The 17,284-nt window shown below is 38.9% G+C and overlaps 2 protein-coding genes across 5 annotated transcripts in view; one reads left to right on the top strand and one right to left on the bottom strand.

Annotated features, from left to right (window-relative positions):
• plrdgb (PITP-less RdgB-like protein) overlaps nt 1-16,058 on the top strand; it is a 107,674-nt gene extending 91,616 nt beyond the window's left edge. Inside the window, exons 20-22 of the mRNA XM_063011434.1 lie at nt 2,303-2,601; nt 2,705-2,762; nt 15,654-16,058. The gene's annotated coding sequence lies outside the window, so the exon portion shown is untranslated. The remainder of the gene's footprint in view (nt 1-2,302; nt 2,602-2,704; nt 2,763-15,653) is intronic.
• LOC134330347 (uncharacterized) lies at nt 8,663-16,771 on the bottom strand. 4 transcript variants are annotated; one of them, XM_063011437.1, is made up of 7 exons: nt 16,599-16,771; nt 15,661-15,809; nt 14,369-14,695; nt 13,651-13,940; nt 13,434-13,529; nt 10,159-10,198; nt 9,596-9,654 (listed from the first exon to the last, which is right to left on the bottom strand). In XM_063011437.1, the coding sequence occupies exons 3-6, from the start codon at nt 14,684-14,686 to the stop codon at nt 10,168-10,170; spliced, it is 735 nt and encodes a 244-aa protein (XP_062867507.1). In that variant the 5' UTR covers nt 14,687-14,695; nt 15,661-15,809; nt 16,599-16,771; the 3' UTR covers nt 9,596-9,654; nt 10,159-10,167. The 4 variants fall into 4 exon arrangements, with proteins under 4 accessions (XP_062867505.1, XP_062867507.1, XP_062867506.1 ...); XM_063011435.1 differs by lacking the exon at nt 10,159-10,198 and having other exon boundaries at nt 8,663-9,654; XM_063011436.1 differs by lacking the exons at nt 9,596-9,654; nt 10,159-10,198 and adding an exon at nt 11,990-12,332.
• Nucleotides 16,772-17,284: the final 513 nt, after the last annotated feature.

Raw genomic sequence — 17,284 nt, 5'->3', positions numbered from 1 at the left:
TCCCAGCATCCATTACAGAATTCTGTGCTTTTTGTTATGTTATGTAGGGGTAGTAGTCATAAAAAGGAAGAAAAAAAGAAAACCTTTTTCACAATGCTGTCAGCATTCGTGTAAGCTACAAAAACACTGGTTTGATTACTCTAATTTACACTTTGAAAGGCAGACTATACCTGCCAGGCAACTTCACCTAGTTACATCACATAGGTATTATAAAAAATGTATAGATATTCATGTTAGAGTAAAGTCAAATGTTAACATACACTTGTAGGGAACATGTATGCTACCTTAACTGGCTATTCTGTGTTTTTTTCTGCTTTAAGGTTTCACATCCTGTAGCCATAATTAATCGTTATTATAAACTGTAATTTTAATTAAAATGAAGCATTTAATTATATGATTTATATAATGATATTTTGTGCTCTTTTGTTTTGTTTTCTTCTTACACTTGTTGTCCTGTACACTATCTATTGTAATAGCAGAATGTAAATATTTTACAACTGTTTTGCTGGTTGTAATGGTTACACTCTAATATGCGCAGTGGATTCAGAAAATATTCAGACCCGTGGACTTTTTTGCACATTTTAATGTGTTCTGGATTTAATTTTGAATTGATGTAATTGCTAATTTGTTAATTAAGCCACACTTAATTACCCATAATGATAAAGTGAAACATGTTGTTATGGTTTCAAGCCTGGATAAAAACAGGAGGGTTGCATCAGGAAGGGCATTAAACGTAAACACTGTACCAGGTCTGGTATTCAGACCAGAGCCGCTGTGGCGCATCTTGTTATATATACAGGAGCAGCTGTTGGAAAAATAATAAGAGTAATAATTGTAAAAATTTAATACTACAATCTAATTTAAAAAAGCATTCAGACCATTTATTGTTGCACTTCACGTTGAGGTCAGATGGGTCGAGTCCATCTGGTGCAATATGAATTGATTGGACATTGTTGGAAAACCACACACCTGGGTCTACAATTTACACTGCATTGTCAGGACAAAAAAAACAAGCCATGACGTTCAAGGAACTGTCTTTTGTTCTCTGTAATCAAACTGTGGCAAGGCTTAGATCATAATCTTTAAGTGATCTCAGGACCACAGTGACCTAAATTTTGAAATAGAGGAAGCTCTGCAGAATTTTGAACCTTCTTAGAACTGGCTGTCCTGCAAAATCTTGTGCATCTGGGCAAGAAGGTGCTTGGTCATAGAGGTAAGAGAGAACGACCACTTTACAAAAGCTTCAGTGGTACCGTGCAGAGCTGTGAGAACCTGTTTGTTAGACAACCATCTATGCAGGACTCCATAAATAAGGCCTTTATGGCGGAGTGGCAAGGCGAAAGCTTGGAGTTTACTAAATGACATGTAAAGCACTCTTTGTCATGTGAGATGAATGATGAGATGAAAATTGAACTATTTGTCCAGAACAGCAAGCACCGTGCCTAGCTATTACCATCCCTGTGATAAAACTTGGGGGTGGCAGCATCATGCTATGAGTTTTGACAGCGGCAGGAAGAAAGACACTGATGAGAAATGAGGGATGAATAAATGTAGCCACATAGAGGAACATCTTTAACAAACACCTTTGCCAAAACAACACTGAAGTGTGAATGTATTATAATACATTTTAAACAACTCTGAATAGAAAAATCACTTTGAAGTGTAGATGGATGGGTGAAGGTTGCAGTTATTTTCATTCAGAATCAAATCTACCTCAAATAAAGTGCACAAACAGTCAAGGGGTCAGAATACGTTCTAAATCCTCTGTACAGTCAACGTACATCAAAGCTGTCTTGTTTTTAAAAAATATTGCACACAAGCCAGCCAAGCGGAAACAAAAATTTTCCTTGCCAGTGATGTAATTTCATTTAATTTCTTTCATGTTTTATCACCACTTTATCCTGATCAGGGTTGCAGTGGATCTGGTTTCCCCGTAATTACTGGACATCCTGCTAGTGCGGGATGACCGGACAATGTGGGTGGGGTCTTCAAAAATGCTGATTAGCAGATAGAGACATTGCATAGGCGAAAAGAAGGGGTCCGCTAAGGACTGCACACGTGTCAGAAGAGGCATGACTAGAAAATTTACCCTCCTCAAATACAATCAGGGATCCCCAGCAGCTGAAGACAAATTGACGATGCTAAATCGGAAGAAAATGGGAGAAAATGCATAAATAAATTAAAAAAATGAAATAATGCCTCAGTCTTTAGCCTAGTGTGCTGTAGAGACGCCATTGTGAAACACAAAAATTGATACAGCTGCATAATGATCACTCTGTTGTTCTCCTTTCTCCTTTCACAGTGTGTCCACGTTTCTGTCGACCATCTCATGATCCTGCCCTGATTCTGGAGCTGTTTATCTTTTCTTCTTCAAACTTCAAACACCTGCTTAATGGGGACACGGGGAACATGTCGGCAGACGAGGTCACATAAAAGCTGGTAGAAATGAAACGTGCTGAACAATAGAGTGCTTAGAAGGGAATGAAGTGATGGAGTGTAATTGAGTGGAGTGTGATATCTCACCCATCACTCAGCAACAGGTCTCAGTCGAGCTGGTACTGCTGTAGAGTGGAGGACAGTGGAATTATGATTGATGGACAGGTAAAGGCTGAAGCACAGCAGCCATGCAGAAAATATAACGGTAACTCAATTTGTATGTGGTGTTCATGTTCCCTGCTGACTATTGTGCTGGTCTTTTGTGAAGGTAACCGTGTGCGTAAGCATCTGATCCAGATCTATTTATAGCTGCACAGCAGTGACAGGTTTGTATTTGTTCAAATTATTCTGGTGGCCTTGCCATCCCAGTCTGACAGCAAATAGCGCTTATTAACAGAGATTTCAGACCCATCATTCATTCAGAGTGACATAAAATCACACAAAATGCATGTAAATGCATTTTTTAATACCATTGTCTTATGTAAAGCGTCTTTGAGTATCTTGAAAAGCGCTATATAAATAAAATGTATTATTATTATTATATATTTTTTCAAAGCAGATAAAGGTACAAAAACACGTTGGGCTCTTGTACACAATTTGGTCAGTGATTAGTGGACACCAAAATTCTGACCATCTCATCTAAAACCATAATATGAATTTTGCCCTGTTTAACTGCTATAGGACCATTCCGCCAAATCAGTGCTATTTCCATCCTTTGGACATTATATGTATAAATGTATATAAAATTAACTTTGAAGTGAATTTTTTAATTGAGCAAAGTGTCCTGCACATTGATCTAATAGCAAATTTAGGATATATGATTTAAAACGTTAATAAAACTCCCTATAACACTGAAAATGTTTTATTTTTTCAAGCTTCCCCCCCAACACTACACTTTACAATGACGTATAATGAGTAAAATCTTTCAAAAATGCTTTTTCCTTGCATTGTTTGGTAACTCCATATCCCAATCATGTTTTTAGTATTTATTGTCCATAATATATTTATAATAATGTAGTTAAAATACTATATATGTACTATACTATAATACTATAAATATTTTAGTCATGTCCCAGATTTTCACTCAGCCCTGTTAGCCTAACATACTTCATCCTTCTGAGAAATTTGGAAATATTATCATCAGTCAAGTCACATTTTCACCAAAAATTTACATGATCCATATCTACTGAAGGCCACGGGAAGACCTAAAGTAAGTTCTCCCTGTATGTTTGATAATATTGTAATTCTGACTGAGAAGAAGGGCAGCTCGGTGGGTAGCATTGTCGCCTCACGGCAAGAAGGTCCTGGGTTCGATCCCCAGGCAGGGCGGTCCGGGTCCTTTCTGTGTGGAGCTTGCATGTTCTCCCCGTGTCTGCATGGGTTTCCTCCCACAGTCCAAAAACATGCAGTCAGGTTAATTGGAGACACTGAATTGCCCTATAGGCAAATGGACTGGCGCCCCGTCCAGGGTGTTACTGTGTGCCTTGCGCCCAGTGAAAAGCTGGGATAGGCTTCAGCACCCCCCTGCGACCCTAATTGGATAAGAGGTTAAGAAAGTGAGTGAGTGAGTGACTAAGAAGATGAATCTAAACCTTCATTCGTTACCTAATTCTTTTCTCAGTTGTTGTTTGTTTATTTTAAAAATAACATTTTTGGATAAATCACTAGACTGTTCCCAGTGTTCTTGTGCTTTTAGCATGAACTCCATGCTGCTGTATTTCATGTATTCATCAATTCTATGTTAAAATCTCAGTGCTGTTACTTTCAGTCCTGTTACTCATATACAACCATCTTCCACTTAGAAACCTTGTAAACATTAAACTAAATTTGCTGAGATTGACCAACACACATTCTGAGTAGTTAAGTGTGTGTGTGTGTTACTAAATTCAGTGTTAAACAAAGTTAAATTTCATCGAGTTACTACACGCAAGGTACAGTGGGGTCAAAAAGTATTTAGTCAGCCACTGATTGTGCAAGTTCTCCTACTTAGAAAGATGAGAGAGGTCTGTAATTTTCATCATAGGTACACTTCAACTATAAGAGACAAAATGAGAAAAAAAAATCCAGGAAATCACATTGTAGGATTTTTAAATAATTTATTTGTAAATTATGGTGGAAAATAAGTATTTGGTCAATAACAAACAAGCAAGATATCTGGCTCTCACAGACCTGTAACTTATTCTTTAAGAAGCTCTTCTGTCCTCCACTCGTTACCTGTATTAATGGCACCTGTTTGACCTCGTTATCTGTATAAAAGACACCTGTCCACAGCCTCAAACAGTCAGACTCCAAACTCAACCATGGCCAAGACCAAAGAGCTGTCGAAGGACACCAGGAAGAAAATTGTAGACCTGCACCAGGCTGGGAAGAGTAAATCTACAATAGACAAGCAAGTGGGTGTGAATAAATCAACTGTGGGAGCAATTGTAAAAAAATGGAAGACATACAAGACAATTGATAATCTCCCTTCGTGTCAAGATCTCATCCCGTGGGGTCAAAATTATCATGAGAACAGTGAGCAAAAATCCCAGAACTACACGGAGGGACCTGATGAATGACCTGCAGAGAGCTGGGACCAAAGTAACAAAGGCTACCATCAGTATACACACTACGCCGAGAGGGACTCAAATCCTGCAGTGCCAGGCGTGTCCCCCTGCTTAAGCCAGTACATGTCCAGGCCCGTCTGAAGTTTGCCAAAGAGCATATGGATGATCCAGAAGAGGATTGGGAGAATATCATGTGGTCAGATGAAACCAAAATGGAACTTTTTGGTAAAAACTCAACTCGTCGTGTTTGGAGGAAGAAGAAAAACCCAAGAACACCATACCTACTGTGAAGCATGGGGGTGGAAACATCATGCTTTGGGGCTGTTTTTCTGCAAAGGGGACAGGACGACTGATCCGTGTTAAGGGAAGAATGAACGGGGCCATGTATCGTGAGATTTTAGGCCAAAACCTCCTTCCATCAGTGAGAGCATTGAAGATGGAACGTGGCTGGGTCTTCCAGCATGACAATGATCCCAAACACACCGCTCGGGCAACGAAGGAGTGGCTCCATAAAAAGCATTTCAAGGTCCTGGAGTGGCCTAGCCAGTCTCCAGATCTCAACCCCATAGAAAATTTGTGGAGTCCATGTTGCCCAGCGACAGCCCCAAAACATCACTGCTCTAGAGGAGATCTGCATGGAGGAATGGGCCAAAATACCAGCTACAGTGTGTGCAAACCTGGTGAAGACTTACAGGAAACGTTTGACCTCTGTCATTTCCAACAAAGGTTATGTTACAAAGTATTGAGTTGAACTTTTGTTATTGACCAAATACTTATTTTCCACCATAATTTACAAATAAATTCTTTTAAAATCCTACAATGTGATTTCCTGGATTTTTTTTTCTCATTTTGTCTCTCATAGTTGAAGTGTACCTATGATGAAAATTACAGACCTCTCTCATCTTTCTAAGTAGGAGAACCTGCACAATCAGTGGCTGACTAAATACTTTTTGGCCCCACTGTATGGCCCTTAACAGCCTTTTCTTGTCTAGGAAGGCTTGTTTCCACATTTTGTGATGTGCAGCACAAAGGTAAAAGGTACTGTTTGTTTAGCACAGCTGTATATTCCCAGGGACCTGAATTAAATCACTGCCTCATCTGTTCAGTGCGTCATGTGCTTGTGGGTGTATTCTACTTCTTCGGTTTTCTCTCGCCTGCTAAATTATTTCTTTATGGACTCTGATTTGTGTTGTCATGTGGACTTTTATATTATTATTTCCACAAACTTGGAAGTGCACAATTCTATAAAATGTTAAATGACATGTTAAATGACATGCCAGAATCTGATTATTATTATGATTTAATTTGTTTCCAAAATGCCACTGTCCTATCTAGTGTTTTTTTGTTTGTTTGAGATGTTCAGATGACTTTTTTTTCTTTATTGGGTTGCATGTCAGGGTTCTTTCTGATGACTGCTCTATGCGGATTTTGTGCAAAAAACACTGCATGGTAGAATGGTGCAGTGTCAGTTTAACTCTCCTGCAGGTCTTTTGTTGTCATATATAAAGTTTATTCACAATTTGGTTTTAGAATGACCTGCATGTAAACATGTGAGCATGCTGAGTCTGCGGAGTTATTTTATTTTGATAAACAGACAAAAAACATTGTTAAGAGTGACGTTCAAGTGTCCAAATGACCCACATGCCTTCCTCCCACTGCATTCCCATGCTTAAGACATTGCACAGTGATTGTTTACGTATTAGATTTAAATATCAGTATCTGCTGGTACACAAACAGCTGCAGCATGTACGACGTCAGAGTGTTTTGTATCTGTTCTGTGAAGCTGATAACACTGTACATTACTAGCAAAGAGCCAAAGCGGCATACTTGTACTGTAACACTGTATATAGTTGTACATAATTTAAACAAGTGTGTTGTTGCAAAAATGGTATCTTTTGTATGAGAGCATATGAAGTGCTGGAAACGAAACACTGGTTCATTTTTAACAATTAAAGACATCCAATCAAAACTGTGTGGAAGATGCTGAGTGAAATCCAAACTCTAACTGTCTTCATTCCTCTTTTTAGTTCAAAAAGTTAATGCTGGTTCTGATAGAAAGGTGTCAGAATACACAGTGCATCACAGTTTGTTGCGTATGGAGCAGCAAAAGGGGGACCAACACAATATTAGGAAGATGGCCATAATGTTATGTCTGGTCGGTGTATGTTGGATTATTCTGACCCTGATGAAAGTGGTTTCTCGTAGGTAAACCCAGCGACTTGATTTTATTTTAGTTTTCCATTTATTTTTCACCCTTTCTGTAGAAAAAAAGTCAGACTGATGCACACACACACACACATAATTGATTCCCAACATGTGTATGTATAAGAAATGCAACGCTTTGATTTTTGACATGCTGCATTAAAAATCCTGGCTTGATCTATTGCTGCTGTCTAGATTGATAAGCTTCATTGAACTGGAAAATGCAGTAATGTGTGCTTATCCACTTCTCTTAATGGTTGCAAATAAACACGACTTCTGTAATGACAGACGTACTTAAAACAGTAAATCACCCCACAGCAACTTTGATTATTCATTTAATGGTATGGAAAGATCCATAAGTTCATTAAACATTGTGGCAAGGTTTTTAAATTTCTCATTAGTGGTTATGATTGACTACAGCTGGTGAGAAGGGCTTGGAGGCTGTTGTGGTTCCAGGATCTGCAACAAACTTTGATCAAGCTTTAAGGTGTCAATTTTGGATCACAAGCTCTTTTTCTTTGTTCAGCAGCATCTAAGCCTAAGCTGATGTAAGTCTTCTTTTTATTTATTTATTAGAATTTTAACATGTCATGTTATTACACATTTTGGTTACATTCATGACAGAAATGGTAGTTACTCATTACACAAGATTCATCAGTTCACAAGTTTAATGTCAAACACAGTCATGGACAATTTTGTATTTCTAATTCACCTCACTTGCACATCTTGGGACTGTGGGAAGAAAACCAGAGCTCCTGGAGGAAACCCACACAAACACGGGGAGAACATGCAAACTCCACACAGAAAGGACCCGGACCGCCCCACCTGGTGATCAAACCCAGGACCTTCTTTCTTGCTTTTTAAAATCTCTTATCCTAAGATGACTGTTTTTTTTTTCTGACCTTGGAAAATACACCAGTGTTCCACTGGCTCTGTAATATGTGCACATAATTAATCAATTATTAATCAAGTCAGATTACATTAACTATACACTATCAGATGTATAAACTGAGTTACCGTATGCATGTCTTATTTAATCACAAAAATGTCATTTAATAAAGTTTATAGATTCTTAAAAATCAAATGTATGTGAGTACCCCTTAATGATTAAGTTTAGGCGTTTTAGGGGGATTGAGGCAACTTCATGTTAATGCCTATGGGTTTGAAATGGCATGTCCAACAGGCCGATGGTCAGATGTCCAAATACCTTTACCAAAAAGTGTGCATGACCCTTAATTCTTAAGTGTTAATCAATAAGTCATTTTGTTTTACCACTGCTTTGTCCTGGTCAGGGTCGCAGTAGTGACTGCAGGTCACAGAGGCCACCCCCCTCCCTTCCCCAGACATAGCCAATTATGTCCGTGTAGACGTTTGACCAACCGATAGCACTGCTGAGATTTGAACCCTGGCGTGCACCACCTGACTGCACACCCAGTGTATCTTTTAAAAAAAGGAAAATAAAGTTGCAGACAACTAAATAAATAAAAAGGTTTTTTTAATAGGTACAAAAGGTTAATGTTTGTATTACAGGTCATTCTGACACTATTTGCAATTCAAATCGTTTTCTTCTCAAACAAAATTGCACCGTATTCTTCCGTGTGATTACAGTTCACAGCTATTAGTGTCAGTTACTTTTTTAGCTTACAAAAGAGAAAATAAAGATGCAGATAAGTCACATTATTGTGGCAGTGATTTCTTTTTTCAGTAAGAAACAGAAATGCCACAATAAAAGAGGCAGCTTAGTGAATACAATACAATGCAACTAGAAAACTAGTTTATTAGTAAACTATCTGATGAAGACTCCTGCTCCTCCTGCTATTTCACTAGTGTTAGTATTAAACAAATTAAGAAGTGTAACATTGCTGATATTTACCTATTACTAGTCTTTGGTACAAAAGCCATTTTGATACAAAAGTAGAAAGATAATTTTGATAATGAGCCCTTTATATCACACTATAATATTTGTAACACTTGTCATTTGTCAGACTTTGACACTTGTTTTTTTCACAATGCAAATTTGGTGCTGGATACTTACACTGTAACAGCATGGCAGCGATCTCCTTATAAAATGGACTTAATACTTCTACGCTTGTACCTCAACAGATCACACAAGCAGTTAAACATGAAGATAGTTCTTATACAACACACACTGAAACTAACAGTAACCATGAGGAAAAAAAAGTTCCCTCAGGAAGCCACTACTACTGGACCAAGCCAAGGCCGTGACATGCATATGTACAAAGACTCAGATACTCTCATAGTGTGAAGTTAACTGTAGGTAATGGGTGGGGTCCCACATCATGTGGTTTTGAGGAGGTTTCACACAGCACCGTCGGTCCAGCTGGCCACTCTGTGTCGGATTCGTCGGCTCTTCTGGCGGACAGAAGATGGATTGAATTTTTCCGTGGTGTTGCTCTGGTTGGAGTAACTCTGAGCCAACACTCTTTTGTAGCGCTCCATAGCTTCACTCCTAAAAAAAGTAAAAATAGTGCCAGCCACAGTCATTGTGATGCTTACTTTATTTACTGTCACAGTAAATGGTAAAGCCTGATTTATGCTTCAGAACAGGAGTGATTTAGGGGGAGGGGACTTGTGGAATTAGATAAGTCACATTGCCAAAAGACGACGATGTAGAACCTCCAACTGTACTGCGTAACCATTAATGCTCCAGACTCTATACGGTACATCTGAGGTGGCTCTCCACAGCTCTTCTGACAAAGCATAAATTAAGCTTAAGATCTGGAGAAAATGTTGTATCTTGGCTGTTGTATGACATGCACTGTACTGCCCAAAAGCTATTAGCATGAGTTTTAGCAGTTTTTTAAAGTTAGGTAAAAAGGTGTGCGGTGTGCAGCAGCCCAAAGCACTTTCGCTGAACTTAATAGTTTGGCATGAAAGCTTTTCACATCACAGTTCAACCTTCATGCACTTCAAACTGACTTTCATTTTAGATCAGCTTTTCAAATGATTTTACCTTTTGCCGTTACTCCAACACAGAGTACCTGAATTTGCTGCTGCCGAAATGAAACACAGGTTAGTCTTTGGTCAGGTTAGGTCGTACAGTGAAAATAAAGTGGAAAACAATCAAACAAAAAATATTCTGTGTACACTTTTTACTGGTAGTGTCCCATTATTTTGGCAACCATGGCAAGACAGTCTGCCAGGTTGCACCAACTTGCGTAACCGGCTGCTATGCAGTCAGTAGACGCAACCTGACATGAAGATGGATGGGGTTTCTTATAGTTGTTGCTATAACCTGCATTCCCTGGGACTCGTATGGCCGCTCTAAGAGGGGGAGGAGGTAACATGAAGCATATCGTGCCTTTCCGTACAGTGGTACAGCTTTGTATGGGAACCCACCACTGATACTTGATAAGAAGCACTTACGTTTTGAACTATTTCTGTTTGCATGCTACTATTTCTCTACATGACACTGCATTTTGAGGTCACTGTGGTCCTGGGAATACTTAAAGCTTTAGATATTGTTTTATATCCTGATCTATACCTTTACATAAATTAATAAGAGAGATCCACAGACAGTTCCTTGGACTTCATGGCTTGGTTTTTATCCTGACAATACAGTGTAAATTGTGGGCCCTCAGAGACATAGGTTTGTGCCATTTACAAATGATGTCTAATTTTTTTTTAATTGCAGCACAATTAAAAACTACAATTGAGTTTTAGACACAGCTCAAGGATGACTAAAGCTAACAGGATGCAGAGGAATTTAAAATGTTAAAAGCTTGTGGTCACTTTGTCATTATTGCCGGTTAAATGTTGAATGGAAATAACAAAAATTATATCCAAAGTCAAAACCACACAATTTTTATTCCTCCTTTCACATCTCATATATTTGGGGGACGCCAAAGTGGATCTGATCCGCATACCCGACTTCAGTTTTTATATCTAACGCCCTTCCTCATACAACCCTTGCTTATGTTATTCAGGCATGGAATCGGGACTGAAAGTGCAACTAAAATTTGAACCTGAGTTCTCTGCAGTAGTGGGCTTGCTTACTTTATCACTGTGCCACCCGAGTGCTAAACAAGTAAAGGTCAGTGCACATCAGCCACACACAATTGATTTCTTACCAACATTTTCCTCATGCCTCAGGGCTTGAGACACTTACACGTGTAAATTCCCAAGACGAAATGCCAAAAGTCTGAAAATGTCTAGAGGCTTATTAATTAAGTGCGAAAATGTAGCAAAAAAAGTGCAGGTTAAACTCCTCACAGACAGAAACTGAAGCTTCTTGAGCTGGTGAAGGTACAAGCTACAAGTGATGCCTTTTAAATCAGCTTTTTGTATGACTAGGCTTTCGAGAAAAAAATCTCATATTAATTAAATGGGAACCATGTGTCTTGAACCATGTGTTAGAGCAATCCAATTTACAACATTCAATCAAACTCATTTTATTTTCTTAACAATTGCTTTATCCTGGTCAGGGTTATGGTGGGTGCAGTTCTACCGTGAAACTCAAAGCAGGAAGTCCACTGCAGGGCTTTGGCCAATTTACCCCCATCCTTAGACATAGCCAAATCATGTCTGAGTAGAGGCCTGGCCGGCTGATAGCACCACTAAGGTTCGACCCTAGATCTCAATGGCGATGACCTATCATAATACGCTGCGGCCCCCAAGCACTATAGTCAAATTGTAAATTGAAATTGTTAGCATGTAAAGTTTCATTATTGTGAGATGACAAAGTGATGTCTATCTTAAAGCTGGAACCTGTAGCACTGGACGACTGAAAGATGAAAAAAACAGATCCAGTTTTCCGGTGCCAAAAGTTCAGATGCATTGTGCAGTGGAAAGAGGCCCCTACTGCTTCTCAGGAATTTTCTAGGAGTTGAAAAATCTTGGCAGGAAGGAAGTTATGTGTGGAATTTTAAGGGGGTGGGGTACACTGCATGCTCTGATAATGAGAGTCCAGCATGGGCTTTCCATCCTGATGCAGTACAATCAAAGCTTTCTATCTTACAAACAGTCAGGCAAGCAGCTACACTAGTAACAAGTGTGACTAAATTAATACACAATATATAGCGGATAAGTCATTTTACTGTGTAAACACAATATTCAGTTCATAATCTGTGAAAGAGGCGCTCAATCCACCATCCCCAAACGTCTGCATTTCTTCCTCTAATGCTGAACCTGTGGGCGTGAGGAATATTTTGTAGAAGGTTGTGCAGAACACAGAGCAGCTGCAGAAAGCCAATGAGAAAACTGCTCAGCCGCCCAAAATCACAGACAGGAAACGGGGAACCACTAAAGAGGAACTGCAAAACGGTGTTGAAATGTGTAGTTACTGTCTTAAGGAAATACATGGAAAGTAAGGGGACATTTGGATGAGGCTGGGCACAAACTGTACTTTGCTCAGCGTTTGGCTGTAGATTTCAGGCAGGTGGTACATTTTTAAAGTTGTGTTATACAGCTCAGGGTACTGAAACATGGTGAGAATCAGCTTTTCCTCCATGTTTGTACTGCCTGAGTCACTTTTACCTCATTGAAGGCGCTTAGAAAAGGTCAGCTGCAAACTGGGTCAAAGTTCAGTCAGATTGAATTGACAGATGGCTCTGGTCCGCAAACAAAACTTTGCAGTTTTTACACCGGATGCACTTCCCGATGCATCCCTCCGGTTTTATTTCTATCCAGGCTTGGGACACCCCCCACACACCCCTGGACATTAGCCTAGCATGTCTGTGCGGATACCGCTGAGATTCATCGAGGGCCACACAAGACGATGCCCGTTTTGCAGTTACATGTACAATACTAAATAATAATTACAATACTAATTAATATTTTCTTTATCACATGATGTGTTCTCTAAAATCTTGAGGCATGGCTTCACACTTGTCTACTTTTAATGAAAGGTTCTTTTATTACACAGCTTTAAATAAATTGCACCATTTTAATACAATTTATGTGCAAAAAGACCAATTCTCCTGTATCAAACGGAAGAAAATTTTAATATACCAATAAGATTATATTTTTCTAAGATGATATGTTCTTTCTTATTTAAAATGCTGCCAAATGAGTGGGGTAGAGGGAAAACAACATTTTGTTGTAATTGTGATACAAAATGTTAGGCACATGAAAAAAAAAACACTCATGCTGGTACACTTTTATAAACAACAAAATTATCAAGATGTTGTACCTCTATCTAGACCTCTTGATATTAATTGCAGAAAAGTAACGTGTCACTTTATCACATTTCCAGTATTGTATTATAGTGTCAACTGACATTTTACTCACCGTTCCTGTCTCCCGATAACATCATCAAAAGCCATAGAGAGGCGCTTTAATTTCATCAGGCCTTTTGATACACAATCCAGATCCTGATCCAACTCCCTGCATAAAAAAATAATGCAATCTTCTAATCAAGTGCACTTGGCTGGACATTTAACAAACTTTCAAATCTGCTTTCTACTTGACAAAATTAAGCAACAATCTAAGTTTAAAAACTGCTCACCTGCGACGGTTTATTGTGTTGGGTGATGCAAAAGGACTCCTTAGTGCTGCCATGCGAACCAGCTGCCTTCTAGTGCCCCCCGTTCTCACTGCTCTCACAGCTGCATCACTGGACTCAGGAGTGGCTGCTGCTTTTGGCATGCGCTTGGTGCCTGATCTTGGGGTGCACCTGGGTGTCATGACCTGGCGTTTGGGGGTACGTGTGGCTGAAGCAGTACATTTGTTTTCTGCTGTTTTGCCAGGAGTTCTGACCAGGTACTCCTCACGTGAAGTGTTGATCTTTTGAAACTTCTGAAATATATACAAAGAAAGACTGCTGTGAGTAATTTGCTGATATTTTTCTTAATATCTGCATCTCTTTTAACAAGCTTTGGCTGCCCATTAACTTGATGGTGATTAGTGGTTTGTCCCTCCTTGGACAACTGTCAGTGGTTACTCACCATGATTGCCTATTAGCACCACTTGGTGTTTGAGTAACTTCAACACAGTCACCTGGCCATGATAATTTTGCCAATGTCTGCTAATAATTAAGACCCCAAATCTAAAGTTAAAAATCACAAGTGAAAGTTTAGCTTTGTTTTCAAATAATGTATTTTTGAATTTCTTAGTATTTGGGTCTACTGAAGAGCAAGTAAGCACATTCAAATCAGTTGTACCAAACAGAATGTCTATACACATCACCTATGGGCAGCAGGCCCCACAGTTGAGGGAAAACTTGCCTGATAAGCATTGCCAATGGAGTTCTTAGCAGTGCGTTTGATCTGGGTCACTGTGCTGGGTTTTTTGTTGATCTGTAGTGACTCACAGGTGGGATTCTCTGGAATAATAGTGTTGGGTTGCACAGACTTTAGAGGAAAACGCTTCCTCAGTGACATGCGCAGGGAATTCAGTGAGGTGGAGGAGCGCATCTTGCGGAACTGCTGCACATTCTCTGGGGAACTCTCGCCCTCCGATTCAGAAAGCACACTGTGGGAACGCCACATCCCAGACACTGTGGAGCTGAGCTCAGTCACACCACTTGTTATAGATGATGACATGCTGGGGGCCTGAAAGAAAGAAAGGAATGATTAATGTACAGACCAACTAATAAGCTACTTGACACACGTGTTTAAAATCCTTTATATAGTTAGTGCACAAATGGTCTATATCTTTTATAGAAGTGATTCATAGGTTTATTTAACCTTTATTTAACCAGGCAAGTCATTAAGAACTGCTTCTTATTTACAATGGCGGCCTGGCAAAAGGCAAAGCCTCTTGAGGAACAATCATACAAACAAATTTACATAAGACATTGAAAACAAACAACAATGATCACAATACAATACACAACACATAGTCGAATCACCCAGCAAAATATGTAACCTGCAAACTAGTTATTTAGTCCAGTAATTAAATACACACATTTTCGTAAACCAGAGTTTGCCGTTGTGAAACTAGACGATTTATTGCTGTTTGGTGAACATAATCTCAATTAGTCTTTGAGGTCATGATTGCCTCACAGTGACTCGAGAGTCGGTACATTTCAAAGATTCGGTTCTTCGCGTACTGAACATCACTACTTGCTACTCAGCCATTCTTCTAAACAAAAAAGGTAATACTGAATAAAATAACCTGATTTTTAACTGAATTTAAATCTTAAACGTGTTAAGTCTGTAGCTTTTTTTAACGCTGTGCAGTGAACCGTTTTAGCTAAGTTAGTTAGCAAAGGAGCTAACAACAACTGACTTTCCTCTCATGCTACTCGGCTAGCTAGCAGCCACCGCGCTCTTTTTAAAAACACACAGAGCACCAGTTAAAAGAAGCTGAATTTAAAATAGTTTAAACACGTTCGTAAATATTTACAAACAGCAGCCCTGTGAGGTGCCACTGAATGTGATTTTAATACATATAAGAATCAAACCAGTTCACTTCGAAACATTGAAATGTTTTCACACAAATGTTATGATGTAAACAAACGTTCGGGAAGAACTGAATATAAACACACTGTTTTAATTTTGACCACAGCTCTTACCCTGAGATCTGCTATCCCACTGCGCAGTGATGCTGCTCCGCTTCTGTCTGCAGTTTGAATTTGGCGGATCTTCTCCCAGCCTACGCAGGACCACAACCCTCGAGCCCCTTCCCATGCCTTTGATTGGACAGCACTCCGTATCCCGCCTCCTAAATGTCATCGTCGTTATGATTGGTTCATTAACTGTATACCGCAACAGGATTGGTCGAATGTGATGTCACGTCTCAAACAAAAGAATCTGGAGATGAGTTTCATCTCTTCACTTTACTTTGTTTTGTGTTTTTAATGAATCATTTCAATCGACTCTTTTAGCTCTTAAACGACTCTTTGTTTAGTAGTATTGCTAGTTTGGCGTTAACCCAGTCGAAATGAACGATTTTAGCTAAGCCTACTCTAATGTGTGTTTTTTTTTTCTTATAAAATAATTTAAAAAATGAAAGTACAAGCCTACAGCACTTATATCAATGTACACTGAAAAAGGTTAATATTTAATACTTACACAGTACCAATGTTGTATAAAGTATCCAATACTTTACTTGAAATTAACAATAACCTTGTAAGCGAATTCAAGTAAACGTTTAAGTAACCCACAAATAAATATCTTAATTCAAAATGCATTTGATTCTTAAACGCATCAAAACCTTACATATATTGGTAGGAAAAAAACTTAATTTAAAAGTGCACAGTGCATATAGGCCTATTCATTCATTAATTCTCATGTTTTACGGGGTCACAGTGGGTCCTGCTTTCCTGTAATTACTGGCTGTAATGCAGTGGCACACGCCAATCCATTACAGGGCCGCTGCCAAGTCCCCCCTCCCATGAAGAGCTCAAATTTGCCACTTCTGGGCCCCTGAGCAAGGTCTTAAACCTCAAATACTTGCATTGTATTCGGTCACAATTGTAAATCGTTATGGATTAAAGCTTCCTCTAAATACCGTAAAGGTTTATAAGTCTGTATGTAGACGCTCAGTCAGCCGAGAGAGATTCCAATCCTGGACCCCAGGGTTAGTGGATTAACTCACTTTAGACATCACACCAGCCAGTGCTGCACCAACAACCAAAAACACAACCAGGTTAATCAGGTAATGAAAAGAAATTAATCCTTGTTTGTAAGATTTTATGCCTTATGCTACTGCCACATTACTGACTGAAGTACAAGCGTTTTTATTAAGATTTGTGGTGATAGCCAAAACATGACTGTTTGATTTGTATTATTTAACACTAAAATGAGAAATTTTATTGTCATTGATGTGTGCACTGATCTACTGACTGATTTACCTAATCAATGAATGTATTTATTCATGAATTCACCTCAAAACTGTTTTAAATACACAGCCTGAGGAGAACATTTATGAAATGTCAATACGGTAAATCAGTATGCATTTTATTCCTAATGCAAATGCTTTTGATTTATTTGACTTGTCCTTTCTGGCTCCTAACGTTTACTCAAAGAGACAACAAACTGGCACACGTCTGGAAGATATACTTCAGTGTTTCTCAGTCATAATCCAGAAAAACATCAATGTAGGTCATTAAATTTTAATGTAGCGTATTGCTCAGAATCTAACCATGTTAATGTATTCTGGACACACACATCACAATATTAATTCTTTTTTTGTTT

Source organism: Trichomycterus rosablanca, chromosome 16 (genome assembly GCF_030014385.1).
Source record: "Trichomycterus rosablanca isolate fTriRos1 chromosome 16, fTriRos1.hap1, whole genome shotgun sequence".
Classification (NCBI taxonomy): domain Eukaryota; kingdom Metazoa; phylum Chordata; class Actinopteri; order Siluriformes; family Trichomycteridae; genus Trichomycterus; species Trichomycterus rosablanca.
The sequence above is the reverse complement of the archived record's forward strand: the minus strand, read 5'-3'. Positions and strand labels throughout refer to the sequence as shown.